Raw genomic sequence first — 15648 nt, 5'->3', positions numbered from 1 at the left:
CATCTTTGCTTGAGGCTTTGATCTCATCCGAGCTGTCTTTACGAGTTCCTGCTTGTCAGTCAAACACGTGTTTCTTCTTTTTTTTTTTTTCCCCCCAGTTTCTCTAGCTGTGCTTGTCACGCTGTATTTTGCTCTCCATCTCCTCTCTTTCCATCACCTCATCCCTTCACATTCAATCTCCTTTTTTCCCCTCGCAGTCGTGATCTTTACTTCACGACCCACTTGCGTTACTCTGCCCGGCCTGCCGGGGCCCGCTCCTCAATGACCCTCTGCAGACGCGCTACTTTTATTTAACCTCTGCGAGAGCTTTCCGCGCGTCACTGACAGGTACGCGTTGTAGGTCCTGACAGCCGACAGTCACAGCTGTCTGTCTCCGGGTCTGGAGGAGTGTGACAGAAAAGCAAGCCGCCTCTGTCTCTGCGTAGAGGAGAAAGCGGTGCCTCGTGCACAGTCCTCTGCACGTCTTAATATGGAAAACCAGCCTACTTCCTGCCACTCACGCGCAAGCATCGCTGTGAGAATCTCTGCGCACGTATACAGTGAGATGCAAAAAGACTGATAGAGGGTTATATATAATGCATGCGGCCACATAATCATTTAGAGACCGGCATTCATTAATACTGTGTTTTATAATTCTGCCAATACTCTCCCAGCAATCAATCTCTGCAACACTGGCTCTGCAACACAGCTCCTTTTTGGCTGGAGAATACTGCGAAGACCTTAGACTTGCCGAGGCCGTAAAGAGGTGACGCAGCTTCTTGTTTAAGAAGTCTTTCAGTGCACTGATCAATTATGTCAAAGTGTGTTAGGGTGCCTTCTTATGGTATCGGCAAAATAGTCAGTTTGGTTTTTAAAATTCTGTCGGTGCTCTGAAGTATTCTGATTTGTTGGTATGAAAGGCTCGGGCTTGATGATAGTTGTGGGTCAGCAGATGCTGCACTTATTGCTTTGTGGAATTGCAACAAGGTGACACAGCGTCAGTGTGCATTGTTGAAGATGAGACGGAGGTCGGTGTGTCCTAGAAGAGACCTGTGTGATTCCGTCATCTTGGACAGGCTTTAATCTGAGCATGGAAGGACATGACAGAGGGCACCCAGTTGTATATGCTGGAAATGTGTGCCACTGACAAAATATAAAGAACTGAAAAACAAACCAATACTTTTTTTTTTTTTTGCTTGTTATCTATTCAAAACAATCCCCAAAACCTTCAGACGTGTGCTGCACATTCCCGGTTTACTTCTCTCTGGCTTGTAAGTCTTTTCTTTAACCGATGCCCCGCCTGAAAAGAAAATACATGCAGATAAATAAATTAACTTCGGAATGCCCATCAACAAATGCACACAAATACTTTCAATTCAATTCAATTTTATTTATATAGGGGCAATTCATGAAACATGTCATCTCAAAGGCACTTTACAAAGTCAAATTCAATCATATTATACAGATTGGTCAAAAAATGTCCTATATAAGGGAACCAGTTGATTGCATCAAAGTCCCAACAAGCAGCATTCACTCCTGGAGAAGCGTAGAGCCACAGGGAGTCGTCTGCATTGTCCATGGCTTTGCAGCAATCCCTCATACTGAGCAAGCATAAAGCGACAGTGGAAAGAAAAATCTTCATTAACAGGAAGGAAAAACCTCCGGCAGAACCGGGCTCAGTATGAACGGTCATCTGCTTCGACCGACTGGGGGTTACAGAAGACAGAGCAGAGACACAACAAGAGAGACAAACAAACACAGAAGCACACATTGATCCAGGAATCTGTTCTACATTAGATGGTAATAGCGGGTGATCTGTCTTCCCTGGATGATGTCACAGTTAACAGAATGTCAGACCAGGTGTACCTACTATGAAGAAAAAAGAGAGAGAACAAAAAGTTAATAGCTGAAATGACAACAGTCATTTCAATGCAATGCAATGCAAAACTGAAGAACAGTAGGAATCAGTACAGTGAGGAAAAATAGGCGGGTTGTGCTGTTTTTAGAACAGGCTCGTGGGCACCACATGTGGTCCTCTGGGGCTACCTGGTGCCCGGGGGCACCATGTTGGTGACCCCTGATCTAGAAACTTTTGGATGTCTTTATATGCACATTTATTTTGTAGTTTTTAGGTGCTTTAGACACACATGTTGCCACAGACTGCATGGAGGTAAGGGACTCTTTTGACATATGACAGTTTGGAAGAAAACAGTTGAGAATTTATTTCAGAAATGTATGGGGAAAAAAGATGAAACCCTAAAAATTGTTTAAACTGAAAATATTGATCGCAACCAATTATTATAATCAATGTCCTAGATTTTAGTAAGTGAATCTCTGCAGCCCTGTAAAACGTGTATGGGTTATTCTATTGATTTCCTTGTCTAAAGCCAAAACATAGTGGAGAAGTTAAAAAACTGAGCTGAAGGCAGCTGAAACCAGCCGATGAACGATGAAATTATGTTTTGAGAACTAAACTCGGCTACATTGGATAACACAACAGCCAGCCAAGAGGAAAGGATTGATAAGCTTTCCAGCTCATATGCGGTCACATAAGATTTGTTTGGCGATTTTTTTTTTTATTATTTTTTTTCCAGATACCAAGAAGTCGTCTTTGAAATGTCTGCGAACAGCAGCCTGGAGATTCTGTTGTGATTCTAGTCTGCCTGTAATGCACTGCAGTGGTTAATGACCGCTTGTGACAAAAAACACATCACAAGAGAAATTCTGGCATCATTCAGGCAGACGTCATGTCTAACGGCCCGTCTTTTGCCAAATTATTCAAAAACTGTGCCGTAGTTGTGTAAAAGATAATGGTAGTGATTGGAAGCGTCTGGAAGTCTCACTTTTCTCCATGTAATAATTTTGTGGAGGGTTGACATCCCCTATAGTGATTTTCCTTTTTTGGTAAATATGTAAACCTTATTCAGAGGGCACATAGGTCTGGTCACATAAACTCCATAAGTGTGCCTACAGTGAGTTGATTGGCCCTAAAAAAATCACTTCAGGCAAATGCGGCACATACAGGGATGGAAGCGAAGTCAAAAATGGACCTGATTTCATTCATTTAGACACTGGAGGGAAAAAAGAACTTACCATTGCAGCTAATTACCATGGGTAGATATGCAATAAGAATGTTTGGTGAGGTTAATAAATTATCCAAAACAGTGAATCTCAGGAGATATTTTTTACCTGGTATAAAATGCATAAAAAGTGAAAACCCTAGTTAAACAAGATTTTGCTTCAAATAAACTTTGTGCTCACAAGTAACACTACAGGTTGTCTCAGTGGCCTGGCTACAGACTTAGTGTTCCAGCTATCTGTCATCACCGTAGTGTGAATTGTGTTGTGTTCTCACCTTTATCAGATTCTAATTGGTCCATATTTGTGTTTGAGAAGTCTTTAATATGTCACAAAATTAATGCATTTTCCATTACAAAACAAATGAAGATCAGGCTCTGCTCTTATATACTAAGTCATTGCCCATATGTACTAGCCTTTCTGTTTCAGAGAGGTTTAGCATGTATCAGAAAGGAGTTTTAAAATAATTTAGACAATTTTAGGTTTCTGGGTCTGAACTGGGATATTTGCCCTGTGGGAGGCAATTATTTATTTTTGTTTTCATTAGAAAGGATTTCTATCTGAGGGCTGCATGATATTAGAAAAAGTTACAATATGCAATATTGGTAAATGTTGCAATAACAATATAGGTTGTGATAAATACAGAAAACATTAAAGTGTTGATGTTTCTCTGCTTCGGGATCAAAGTAAGCAAACATCCCAGATAACGAGGAGTCTAATCTGCTACTAAGAAACAAAAGCATTCATCATTTCCATCTTAAACACAATGTTTTAATAGAAAGGTTGTCCGACATGTGATGTTTTGGCAGTGACACAACTTAGCCATGGGTTTCTGATCAACGTCTCTCTCCTTACCTTCTCAAACTTTTTACGCTGAACTAAACAACACATGTCACCAAACATCTTACAGGCCCTGACAGCCTGAATCAATGGTGTTTAAATAACTGGCAAACACTTGTTGCACTCCAGGCAGTTCTTTGCGATATGCACGTTGTGATCTGTGATACTGAGATAACGATAAGTTTGCAGCCCTATCTCACACCTTATACATTTACTTCCAACATACCATCAAAGGAATATAAGAAACCCTAAAAATATAGAACTATTAGATACTGAAGTGCCTGTAAATGAATACATATGAACAGGTCCTGCAGCATCCCTTGGTGATCTCTTGTTTTATACAAGATCCCTTTTATTTATCTCAATTACCGGATGAACAAAAGCTTACAGACACAGCCCAGCTGTTTGGAGAGATTTATGCAGCTTCTTTTTTTTTTCTATGTGTCTCCATCAACCTGCTGAGCCACATGAAAGCAGAAACAAATATTGAGTTCATTGCAGTTATTCCCAGTGGTGAACCACCAATAAGAATAAGTCTAATTACTTTATCAACATGCAGTGGTACCTGGGTAAAGATTTCTTTAATAGATTAGTTGGACAAAAGGAAGACATGATAGAAATTCTTCCTTGGGGCTATTGCTTTTATTCAACTTTTCAATTATAAAACAGTGTCAGGCTCAAGCTTAACTTTGTAAGAAATTTACCAAAAAAAAAAAAAAAAAAGAGTTCCTTTCTGCAAAAGAAACCATACATTCATATTTTCATCTCGGGGCTTCACACTGTAAGCTAAAACCTTGAGATCATAACAATCCGGCCCTGAGTCAGATTTCCTTTTTTTTTTTTTTTGGACTGGTATGCCTAACATTTTTCATGCATTTTCTCATATAAAGACATAGATGTTTTTCTGTGACATAACAGAAATTAAGTCCTTAACTTCAACATACTGCCTCCACTCACTTACCTGTCGCTATTGTTGAATTAGATATCTGTAAACCAGATGAATGGCAACTTAGGAACAGTGCGGTTTTTCTGTTGGATTTCTTAGAAGCAGGTCAGGTATGCTAGGCTGTTTGCATTGTAGTAAAAAACCTGCTAATATATGCCAAGCTAAACTGTCAAAATAATAGCAAGGTGGACCCATCCAAGTCTGTTTTGTCCAAAGCGCTTGCCTTTAATACTTTCCAATAAGAGCCGTAAGCCTGCATTATTAACTTGAAATCACCATTTTTTGAGGTTTATTAAAAAAAAAAAACAGCTCACCACTCGTCTGGCGTTTGTCTTTATTCAATAAACAGAATTAGTTAAACTTTTATTTTAGCCGGTTGTTAAAAAGCGAGACACACCATTCAGGGTGGATAGCAATAGAATTCAAACTGAATTTCAGGAGTTATATTTAATATTTTGGACTCCTTTTATTTTGTTAAAATGTGTATTTTTTTTAATACTTTTACCTAAAATGTATTTATTGTCTTTAACTTTCAGATTAAAGCAGATTCTGATTCTTTTAACATTCAGTAGAAGTATCACATTCACCAGTAATTACTTTAATTTTGTATTACTTTATATACTATATATAAAACTAATGTAATGAAAGTGTAAGAGGCGATATGTGAAAGTGAATAAAGTTAAGGGTTTTCAGTTAAACCGTTTTAGGAAATGATTCTTGAAGCTTGGTGATCCTTGCACTTTTAGCTCTCACTACAGGATTTAATACTGTTGACCATAATTTTCTAATTTTAACGTCTGGATAATTGGGTTTGAGATAAGGATGCAGGATTGAATTGCTTTATTCATAACTGAGTGACATGAGTTTCTGTTTATATTTAACATTTTCTGTCCACCTTAGCGGCTCTATTCTTTGGAGTCCTTCAGGGTTCGATCCTCTGACCTCTTGTTTTTCTCACTACCTAAACCATTTGGGGTCTATTCTCGGAATACATTGTGTCACCTTTTACTGATCTGCACATACCCGCTGAATTTGCCTGCCTCTAATACCAAATAATATCTTCCATGTGAGCAAAGTGGAACCTAAGGCAAAGTCCTTGTTGTATGAAGAACCTTGGCGACTAAACCTGGTTCTAATTCTAATTCATGCTCAATTCAGCCTCTTCCAGTGTGTTGAAGGCCTGTATTGTTTTAAAATTCTTTACCTTTTAATGAAAAAAAGCTGATTTTTTATTTATCTTTTATTCAGGCCTTCCATTATCTTACACGCGTCTTTTGCCAACCTTGGTTCTCTTGATCTTTACCTCAACCTGTATGTTACCAATCTGAAGGTCACGATTCTATTAAATTTAATGAAGAGATCAGCTCTACTTTGCATAAAACATTCCCTCAGTCAAGGTAGATGGCAAAACATAACCAGTTCTGTCAAGGATATGACCTTGGTGTGCTAATATCTTTTAATCACAAGTCCCGATTGCTAAAATGCACTTTATGTTTTGGGTAGTGAGGCCTTCACACTGCTGCCTTCAAGTTGCTCAATACCCTGCTACCCATCTTATACCTGGAACAAGCAGAAATTAGCACATCTCGCCAATATTCTCCACTGGCTCCTTGTGAAACCACAGAATTGATTTTTTGAATCCTCCTTTTGTGCTTATAAATGCTTAAACGGCCTTGCTCCCCTGTGCCTCTGTGGACTGGTCAGCATTATCTTCCTCCGTGGGTCATTAGATCATGCTGACCAGCTGGTTTTGGTTGTCCCTGAATGTAGGCTGAGGCTCAGAGCAAGTCAGTTGTTTCTGTCTTGTAAAGACACTTGGAGGTTCAATTTACTGTTGCTATGAGTCGTGTGGTACTGTCTTTACCATCTGTGTTGTTTTTGAAGTTGTACTACATTTGTTTGTTTCTTGGATGAAGCTAACTTCTTAAGAGTGGATTTTTTTTTTTTTTTTAAACTGCATCTTTTATTCTAAGTGTCTTCAAAAACATGTCTATTCCTAGTGGCCTTTGATACTTTGCACAGTGGGTGTATTACATTGATTTTTTTTTTTCAGTTTTACTTATATTTGTTACCCTTCTGCTATGTTTTATATCTTTTTTTAATTGTTTTTCTGTGTGGTTTTATGTCCTTTACAAATTATATTAAAGTCCAGAACTTTGGTTTAACTTGTTTTTTTTAGAAGTGGTTTAGAAATAAGTTGGACTTGAAGTGATAATAATAATATCCACTCTTAGTAAGGTACCGTCTTTATTTTGTAATACTTTTGGGATTATATCAACCTATTTTTACAAAGATAATAGTATTCATAACTGTCATGAATTTGCACACGATACTAATATAATAAGTTTAAATGGCATATAAACAATTCTATTTACATGGCACTCAATCTGCACAAAAAATGGCAAAAATGACTTTTTCAGTACACCAGTGCATAAAGTTAATCAGGAGGCTTGTTGTGTCCATTCCAAATCCATTTTCTCTGAGCTGGCCTCACTTTGTACCTTCCCCTTCTCTCCCCTCTTTCCAGTCTTGTCAGTCTCCCTATTGTTCAATTATTGTCCTCTCTAACTCACCATTTGTCCTGTCTATGACCGAGGACAGTGTTCGAAGTTAGGAGAACGGCACCGAGCTGTCCACGGAGAGCGGTTCATGACCCGGACATGACAGAGCTGATCAGCTTATAAGCGGGCAATTGAGTAAAGCCACACAGAACAGGGGAATGAAAGCGATCCTTCTACATTTCTCTAGAAATCTTTTATCGGAGGCTTGTTGTCACAGATGACCTAAAAGAAAGTGTTAAAGACTGCCTAAGCTATTCTTTTTTTTCTGGGTCCCTAATTACATAACCAGAGCAGAGGGAAGGTTATACCTAATAGCCAACTGACTCAAATCAAGTGTGTCTGTGTCATAAACCAGCTCAAGTAGAAATATCTCATCATTTTGTGTTTGTTTACCAGATAAGATCCTGGAAGAACAAAGGCAGCTATCTTACTATCACCCAGGCACATTGAATCCATTTCATCATGAATCCCATTTCATGAATCTCATTTGTTTTTCTATATTTTCCAGAGGAAGCCAACCCAAAACTAATTGATACATTAAATGTTGCTGTATACATCTTTATGGTTACTGGAAGGTAGTAGAGACCCTGTAAAGGCCAGGTTTAATGATTGAGAAATTGCGGGTTGCTTGATGTTTTTCCATTCAGTTGTCTGGAGGTATTAATATTTTACCCAGCTGTCTTTGAACGTCATACTTGATTTGGACTCATGTCAGTTTTATCATGTCAGTTCAAATATTAAAGCTGTGACCAACAACTCTTTGAGTGTTTTCTATAAGAATTAGGTCTGGGGAGTGAGATTGCCATGGAAGAAATGTGTTGTTGTTTTTTTCTTTGTCAAGCAAACCATTTCTGTCTTTTTTTTCTTCTTTCTTCTTAATTTGTGCCCTAACAACAATCTAAGACGGTCCTAATTCCAAAATAGCAACAAAAATCCTCCCTGTATCAATTTCTACTCATAGCAGTCTCATCAATCTCAAACTTTGTTTTGAACGGTCTCATTGTGTGCAATTAGGTTTATGTTTGATCACATTTTATAGATTTTGAATTTGTGACGATTAAATGTAGTCTTAGTTCCTTTAGAAAACAGTGTAATTGCCATTTACTAAACACCCATTTCAGAAACGGCAAGTCTTATGGCTAGATGGGTCAGAGGATGTTTGCATTTTTTTTTTTTACAGTGCTGACTACAAAACAAAACTATTTGGTTGCGCAAGTGAAATCTAGCAATAACAAATATCAAGTGCTCACAGTGACCCCTAAGCCATGCCACCCTGGGCAGTGAGCCATATCACCCGAATGAAAAATCAGCTTGTGATCTCGCTGCCAGACCAGCTGAGGACCTGTCACCAGGTTGTCATTTAATTACGTCAAGCACTCTAACAAGGTTCCCACTAAGGACGGGTGTGAAAGACTTTTAAATATGGATCATGTCATCTTGTAGTATTTAACTGCAATAAAAAATAAATTCATTGAATAAAACTTTTTAGCATCTTTTTGGGTTCTAACTTGATGTCAGTGCAACCAGTCAGAAAATAATTGCATTTTCTAATATGTTTATTGATGCTCCAAGAGTGGAAAAATGGAAAAAGGACCTGAACCGTTGTGTTTGCGAACAATAACAGTACTTATCACAGTAAACAAAAATGTTTCCAATATCAATAGTGCTATAATTGCTTCGCATCACTAATTATGGGGGCCTTTGGAAGAGAAACAGGCCCACAGCATAATAGATCCTCCACTGTACTTAACAGTGGGTTTGACGTCATTCCCATATAATCATTTTGCTGTCAAAAAGCTTCCTCTTAGAATGCTGGAAACTCTGATCAACTTTTACTAAATAAAGTAGGAAGTAAACAAAATACTTAAATCACAGTCATGTCAAAGATATTTCCTGTATTACAGTTGTGCGACTGGTGGTTTGTTAAAAACAGCAATTCATAAACATTGCATTTTTCTCACTGAATAAACATGCGCTAATCAAATTTTGATTTTTAAACCTCAAACCTCTTGGCTGCCAACAACCTCCTTATTCAACAGCAGCGGGAGTAATTTTTCTCTTTGTCATGTTTTTTTTTTTTGTTTCAGGTACCAGGACATGAGGCGACAGATTGGCTTTGAAATCAGGGATATGTGGTACAATTTAGGTAATTTCACTGCGTTTGCTTTTGTTCCTGTGCTCACACCTCAGCAGTGCGCAGCTGATATGAACACAATTAGCACTCTCTCAGTCTCCTGGCAGATGTTATCTATCTGCCAGGCAAAGATCTGTAGCGAAATATATACGGTCAAGTGTTAATTAGCTGTATAATGTGATGAAAGTCTCCCTGTTGATGTCGGGTCAAAATTGTCCTGTAGCACAGCGAGGAGGTGTTGGATAGAGGCACATTTGCCTCCTTTTTTATTGTGCCTAACACCATCTGATCCATTAATTCCTAAAGATTAGACTGGATCATCCCTCTTAGGTATTTTGATGACAGTAGAGGTTATTTACAGCTCGACTTTTATTCTAAGAGGGAAGATTTTGCCAACTTTTAAGAGACGTTAAATTTTCTGCAGCTAATCTGAGAGGATGATCCACCATCAGAATTAAAGTGTAAAAATTATATGTCACATATTACCTTACCTTTTATCTGTCTTTTATCTTTAAGGCCCCCACAAGATAAGATTCATCCCTGAAATGGTGGGTCCAGTTCTGGAGATGACCCTTGTTCCTGAGATCGAGCTGCGAAAGGCCACCATCCCCATCTTCTTTGACATGATGCAGTGCGAGTTTCACTTCACATGCAGCTTCCAACGGGTGCGTATTCAGAAATAGGAAATAAAGGCTGCAAAATAGAGGAAATGGTATTGTGTGGGATAAAAAAAGGCTAGAGGAGAAAAGCAGGAGTGTCACAAAGAGGTCCAAATGAGGGTGAGTCTCATCGCCCAAAGCCTGTTTGTAATTCTGCAAATCTCATTTGGTCGTGTCACAATTATCAGCAGCCACGGTAAGTGGAACTTAATATTATGCCCTTTCGCAGTGGAAATTAAGCCATTCTGCGTGAGTAAATCCGCTCGGTTCCAGCTGTTGTCATAAATATGTCTCAGGCAGGTTTCATCCCTGTGAGAGAGGCCAAAAATATGTGCCGTGTCGGTGAGTTTATATGTACGCATCAAGGCCGTGAATATCCAATTAAGTTGGGTCTTTTTAAAACAGGCTTTTTTTTGTGTGGACATCTTCAATGAGTTTTAAAAAGAATTGCGTACAAAAGTTTTTGATTTTTCTTTATTTATTTCTGATGCACAAATTGCATCTCAAATATGTACATTCTCTGCCATTAATATTTTGCATTAATTAATATGTTGCATTTTCTTTCACTTTTGCTGTTGCCATGAGGGACTTCTTGGCTTCATTCAGGAGGTGTAACTGACAACTCCTCTGAAGTAGATTTAGTAAAGCTGATTAAAACTTGTTGGTTTCCAGATTTGTGGCACATTTTATTTATTTTTTGCTTTGTCTGTTCCAGAACCAATCATCACCTATCTTTTAATTTGAGGAGAGGTTAAAATAATTTTGAGGCACTCCACCATCAGTCTCTCCATTTTGTGTGATGCACCATCACCTCTGGCAGTGAAACCTACCCTCAGCATAATAATACCACTACCTTGCTTTATAGTTGTTACTGTTTGCATGGCAAAACAACTGGCATAATTATGTCTGGATAAATGGTAGAATTTATGTAAATTGCTGGTTTTCACAGCCCCAACTATAAAACTGCAAATAGGTTTCAGGTATGGGCCACTCCAGAAGATTAATGTCCCCCTGCTTTAGTCCATTCCAACTCCATTTTAATGTGGTTTTGGATCATTGTTCTGTTGGACTCACCAGCTGTGTCCGAGTTTCATCCGCCTGACCCAAACTTTCACCCTCGGAGGAAAGAAAAATATCTTTAAATGAAAAGGAAAGACCCACGGACCACAAAAGACTCAAGCCCGTCATAAACTGGAACACCAGTTTGTCTAGAATCAGGGATAAAAATGTTTCATCACCAGCCAATGAGAGAGACCCAATTCAGAAAGATGCCACTGCAGCAAAATCAGCTTCAAGCTGGACGAATTTCATACGTGGATGAACATCTTAATAGCTAAATATCTTCTGGAGAAAAGGTTCATGATCCACTGTAATAAGCAGTATGTTTGGGAGTGACAAGTTGGGACTTAAAAGCAGTTGTCAGACATGGTTGAGGTAGCATTATATTTAATTGGATGACACAATTGAGGAGAACCATTTCCAAATTCTTTAACCTGATCTCAGATCAGCAGCTGGATGGCTTTAACTTGACACAGTAAGTTTTTCTAACAGGACCATGACCCTAAACACTCTGAACTGGTTTTGAAATTGTTAAACCGGCTAGCATTAAGCTTCTAAAATCCCACAAATTCTGCCTTCTTCAAAATGTATCCACTCTGCTTAGAAACCCAGTTTGTGCGAAGGCACCAAACAATTCAAATGAGTTCTACCTAAAAGGGTCTGAATATATCCAGATTTACACCAGAACCTTGTTTAATGGTTCAAAAAATGTAATTTTACTGCCACTTTCTAGTGAATATTTGCCCAAATATCAATGCGGCTGTATTTATATCTTTAAACTTTTCCTGGAAGAAAGAAAAGTCGCAATGCATTGAATTTGTTGCTCAAAGAACGGTGAAGCTGAATGTTGTATAATCTGTTCACTGAAAAAGAAATGGTTCAAACGGGACTTTAAAAGCCCAAACTTTATACGTCATTCATTTCCATAATGAGTGGATGTAAAACTCTCGCCTTCACTTCAATGGCCTGGATCAAATTGTAAAGTAAAAAAGTGATGTTAGTATTCAGAGACGACACGAGCTTCACCAACAAGCCTCCCTGAGATCCTTTTATCCATTTCCTTGTGTTGCTGAGGTTGCACCAGGGTTTGCTCCAGTCTTGAGTGCGCCACTTGGAGTTGAGCCCTACTTTCTCATTGTTTCCTTCTTCAGCTTGGCCTCCTTTGGGCTCAGAGCCAGTATCATTTCCCTTTCACTGACTTTCTGTCTTCTTCTTTTTTTTTTTCCCCCTCTGCTGTAAATCTTTGACTAAACCAGACAACGGCGTCTATGTCGTGTCTTGCTCTGCCGTGCTCGCCTGCTCTGCTCTCGCACCTGCCCAAGACGCGGGTACATCAAGAAGTCAGTAAACATTGTTCTACTTCAGCAAAATGAAATGTGTTTGGATACAAATGCTGGAGAAATTGAGTCCATGCGTCAGTGTTAGCAGCTCCAGCAACAAGAGAGCAGAAAGAAAAAGGGATGGGTCTCATGATGGAGTCTTATTCTGTCCTCTAATGAAATTTTTGCTGATAAAGAAAAGCTCTAATAATGAACAGCTCACAGCCAGCCGCAGCGATGAAAGGGACGGTTAACATGGAAGCTGTAACTTCCACAGCTAAGACTCGATGTGCAGGGGGGGGGAGGGGGCTAATGAATTGGAAAAAATTAACCACCATGATTACTTATGCCTGCGCTGTCTAATTGCAGTTTGAGAACGAGATCATCACCAAGCTGGATCACGAGGTGGAAGGGGGCCGAGGAGACGAGCAGTACAAAGTTCTCTTTCAGAAGATGTGAGTGCTGATTATTGGGCAGGATAACGCCCGAGCTGCTCTCAAGTTGGAATGCGCTAATTGCAACATCACACTCCTCAAAATATCCGCAGTTTACTGATAATCACACGATTTCTCAGCTCAGTTTTTACTCTTTTGACTCCTGATTTTCAGCCCAGGAAGATGCTCGCTCTGGCTGGGCCAAAAATTGTATTAGCTAAATAATTAAGGGCTAACGTGTTGAAGAAGCTCCCTCCGCATTTGATTGTTATTTGACTTTTATTTTTTTCCTTGCTCGTCCGCAACCAACAAAACGTAAACGGCAGTTTGTTGGAGCACTGCAGGAAGCACAAATACCTGGCCAGGACAGGGGAAGCCTTTGTCACTCTGGTGGTGCGACTCCTGGAACGGCTGCTGGACTACAGGACCATCATGCATGACGAGAACAAGGAAAACCGCATGAGCTGCACCGTCAACGTGCTGGTAAGACTCACAAACGCTCAGTCATACAAAATACATGGGTGGTCATCCATTAAAGTAGCAGCACGAATACATCATCTTGTCCAAACAATGTTGTTTCAACACACAGAAATACTTTCTTTTTTTTTTACGGTTGCCAGGTCTGCTGTAATGTTTCAGCCTAGCTTTAAAGTTCTTCATAGCACATTAACTGCACTGTTAAGTTTTTAATTATCCTTTATCGGCTACTACTCATTTGCTCTTTGATCTGACAGCTGCCTTTCACACTTATGACCACAACCTCTTAATTAATAAACTGGAGCATTGTGGCTTCAGAGGGTTATGTCTCATCGGTAACCCTCAGAGAATCTGTTTCTTCTTACCGGCGGAGTTCCTCATGGATCTATTCTGGGGCCAGTTCTATTTTCTATTTATAGAACAAAATACAATAGGAATTTGCGTTACGGTCCCACAATGGGGAAATTCAGATGTATCAGCAGCAAAGTGGGAAATGGAAGCATTAACGCAACGGTACCAAATATAAAAACTGGGGGGAAAATGACAACAAATGACTGCAAAGTAGGGACAATTTTACAGCATAAGAAAATATACTGCACAGTTATTAAAAATAGCAACACAGATTAAAGAAATGTGCAACTCAGGGGGGGTGATTTAAAAATGTACAAAGCATGCATGTATTTTTTTGCATTAAAAAACAGGAACAGACTTTACAATAAATGTAAAAACTGTGCAAAAACAAGAGGGACGTAAACACTAATTATGTTTGTTGGGAGCAGTGATGGTTATGTAATGTTTCCCCACATAAGGGACACAGCAAACATGTAAAGGAATATGCTCTGGTCAGACGAGAGCAACACTGAACTTTTTGGCCTACGTGCAACACAATATGTTTGGCGGAACATGAAGACTAGAGACCACTGTGAACACACTATCCCCACAGTGGCACAAAACACGCTGTGGTGGGTATTTTTATTTTTCAACTTGGACAGGGAAGTTAATCAGAGCTGACAGGGAGATTGATGTTGCTTAATACCGGACAGTCCTGGAGGAAAACCTGGTAAAGGCTGTTAAAAGAGGAGACTGGTGCAGACAGCAGCACAGTGACCCTAAATGTACACACAGAACCAAGAGTGGTTTAGATCAAGGGTGTCAAACTCCTAACCTGACTCTCGCCAGATGGATTTCATTCCACAGAGCTCCACACGTCCATCTGGAATCGCTCCACTGGAGATGCTTTTCAGAGGGAGGGGCCTTATCAAAACTCCTTGCATATGATTGGATAAACCACTCGTCTGTCATCTTTACTGACGCGCTACCATTGTTTCCACTAACAAAAGCCTTCAAAGCCGTTCTCTGGTGTTTTTCTTTGAAATAATTTATTTTCAGTAGATTGGACAACTCTGATCATATAGCAGCATCAATGTTACCGGGTGACCAGATTCCTCTAATGAAAACTGAGGATGTCTCTGATTTTGCTAAGCGGGTAGGCACAGAGTCTCTGTCAGGGGGCTGGTTTGTTTTACCCGATCTGCAACGGCGATGGGCCGGGGAAGGCGCGTTCGGCTCTGTAATTCTTCCACACCAGGTAGTGGGACCGGGTAAATAACCCTTGCTGCGTTAAACTTTTTTCTCCATCATGATAAATTGAAATCGGAGACATTTTGTGAGACAGCTTTTGCTGGGAACAGGTCTTCAAAAACGAGGATTCGGGGAAGTCTGCTCACCCTTTCTTCCTCGCTGCTAGCCCCCATTGTTGTCTGAATCCATACAGTTGCTTCTCTGATAGGTCACATCTACAAAAATTCCGACTGGCGATCCTGATTGGCTCGTCCACTTTGTGTGGTATTAAAATCCCTCCCAATGGCAGCAATTCCAGATGGATGTGTTGACGCCGTGTGGAGCTCGACGGAACTACATCCATCTGACGAGAGTCAGGTTATTAAACTCCAGTCCTCTGGGCTTTGTTAAACTTGACCGCATCTCAAGGAGGTAATTAAGCCATCTTAAAGTATTGCGAACCAGGGACACATCTGACTGTTGCAGGACACCACCCTTTGAGGACTGGAGTTCCAATTAAAGCATATTGATGCTACTTATATATCTGTACACTGTGAGCACTATAACCCATCATATTCCTTAATGATGCAATAATGGCCAAT

General features: G+C 39.7%; 1 protein-coding gene across 5 annotated transcripts in view; it reads left to right on the top strand.

Annotated features, from left to right (window-relative positions):
• Positions 1–15648, top strand: part of dock1 (dedicator of cytokinesis 1) — a 303583-nt gene that overhangs the window by 229021 nt on the left and 58914 nt on the right. For 4 of the 5 annotated variants that reach the window (XM_036142018.1, XM_036142017.1, XM_036142016.1 and 1 more), the window contains 5 exons: positions 9492–9550; positions 10055–10203; positions 12513–12596; positions 12945–13030; positions 13336–13492. In XM_036142018.1, coding sequence (XP_035997911.1) covers positions 9492–9550; positions 10055–10203; positions 12513–12596; positions 12945–13030; positions 13336–13492 — 535 coding nt within the window. The remainder of the gene's footprint in view (positions 1–9491; positions 9551–10054; positions 10204–12512; positions 12597–12944; positions 13031–13335; positions 13493–15648) is intronic. The other variant, XM_036142019.1, reaches the window with a different exon arrangement.

This window comes from Fundulus heteroclitus, chromosome 10 (assembly GCF_011125445.2).
Source record: "Fundulus heteroclitus isolate FHET01 chromosome 10, MU-UCD_Fhet_4.1, whole genome shotgun sequence".
Lineage (NCBI taxonomy): Eukaryota > Metazoa > Chordata > Actinopteri > Cyprinodontiformes > Fundulidae > Fundulus > Fundulus heteroclitus.
The sequence above is the reverse complement of the archived record's forward strand: the minus strand, read 5'-3'. Positions and strand labels throughout refer to the sequence as shown.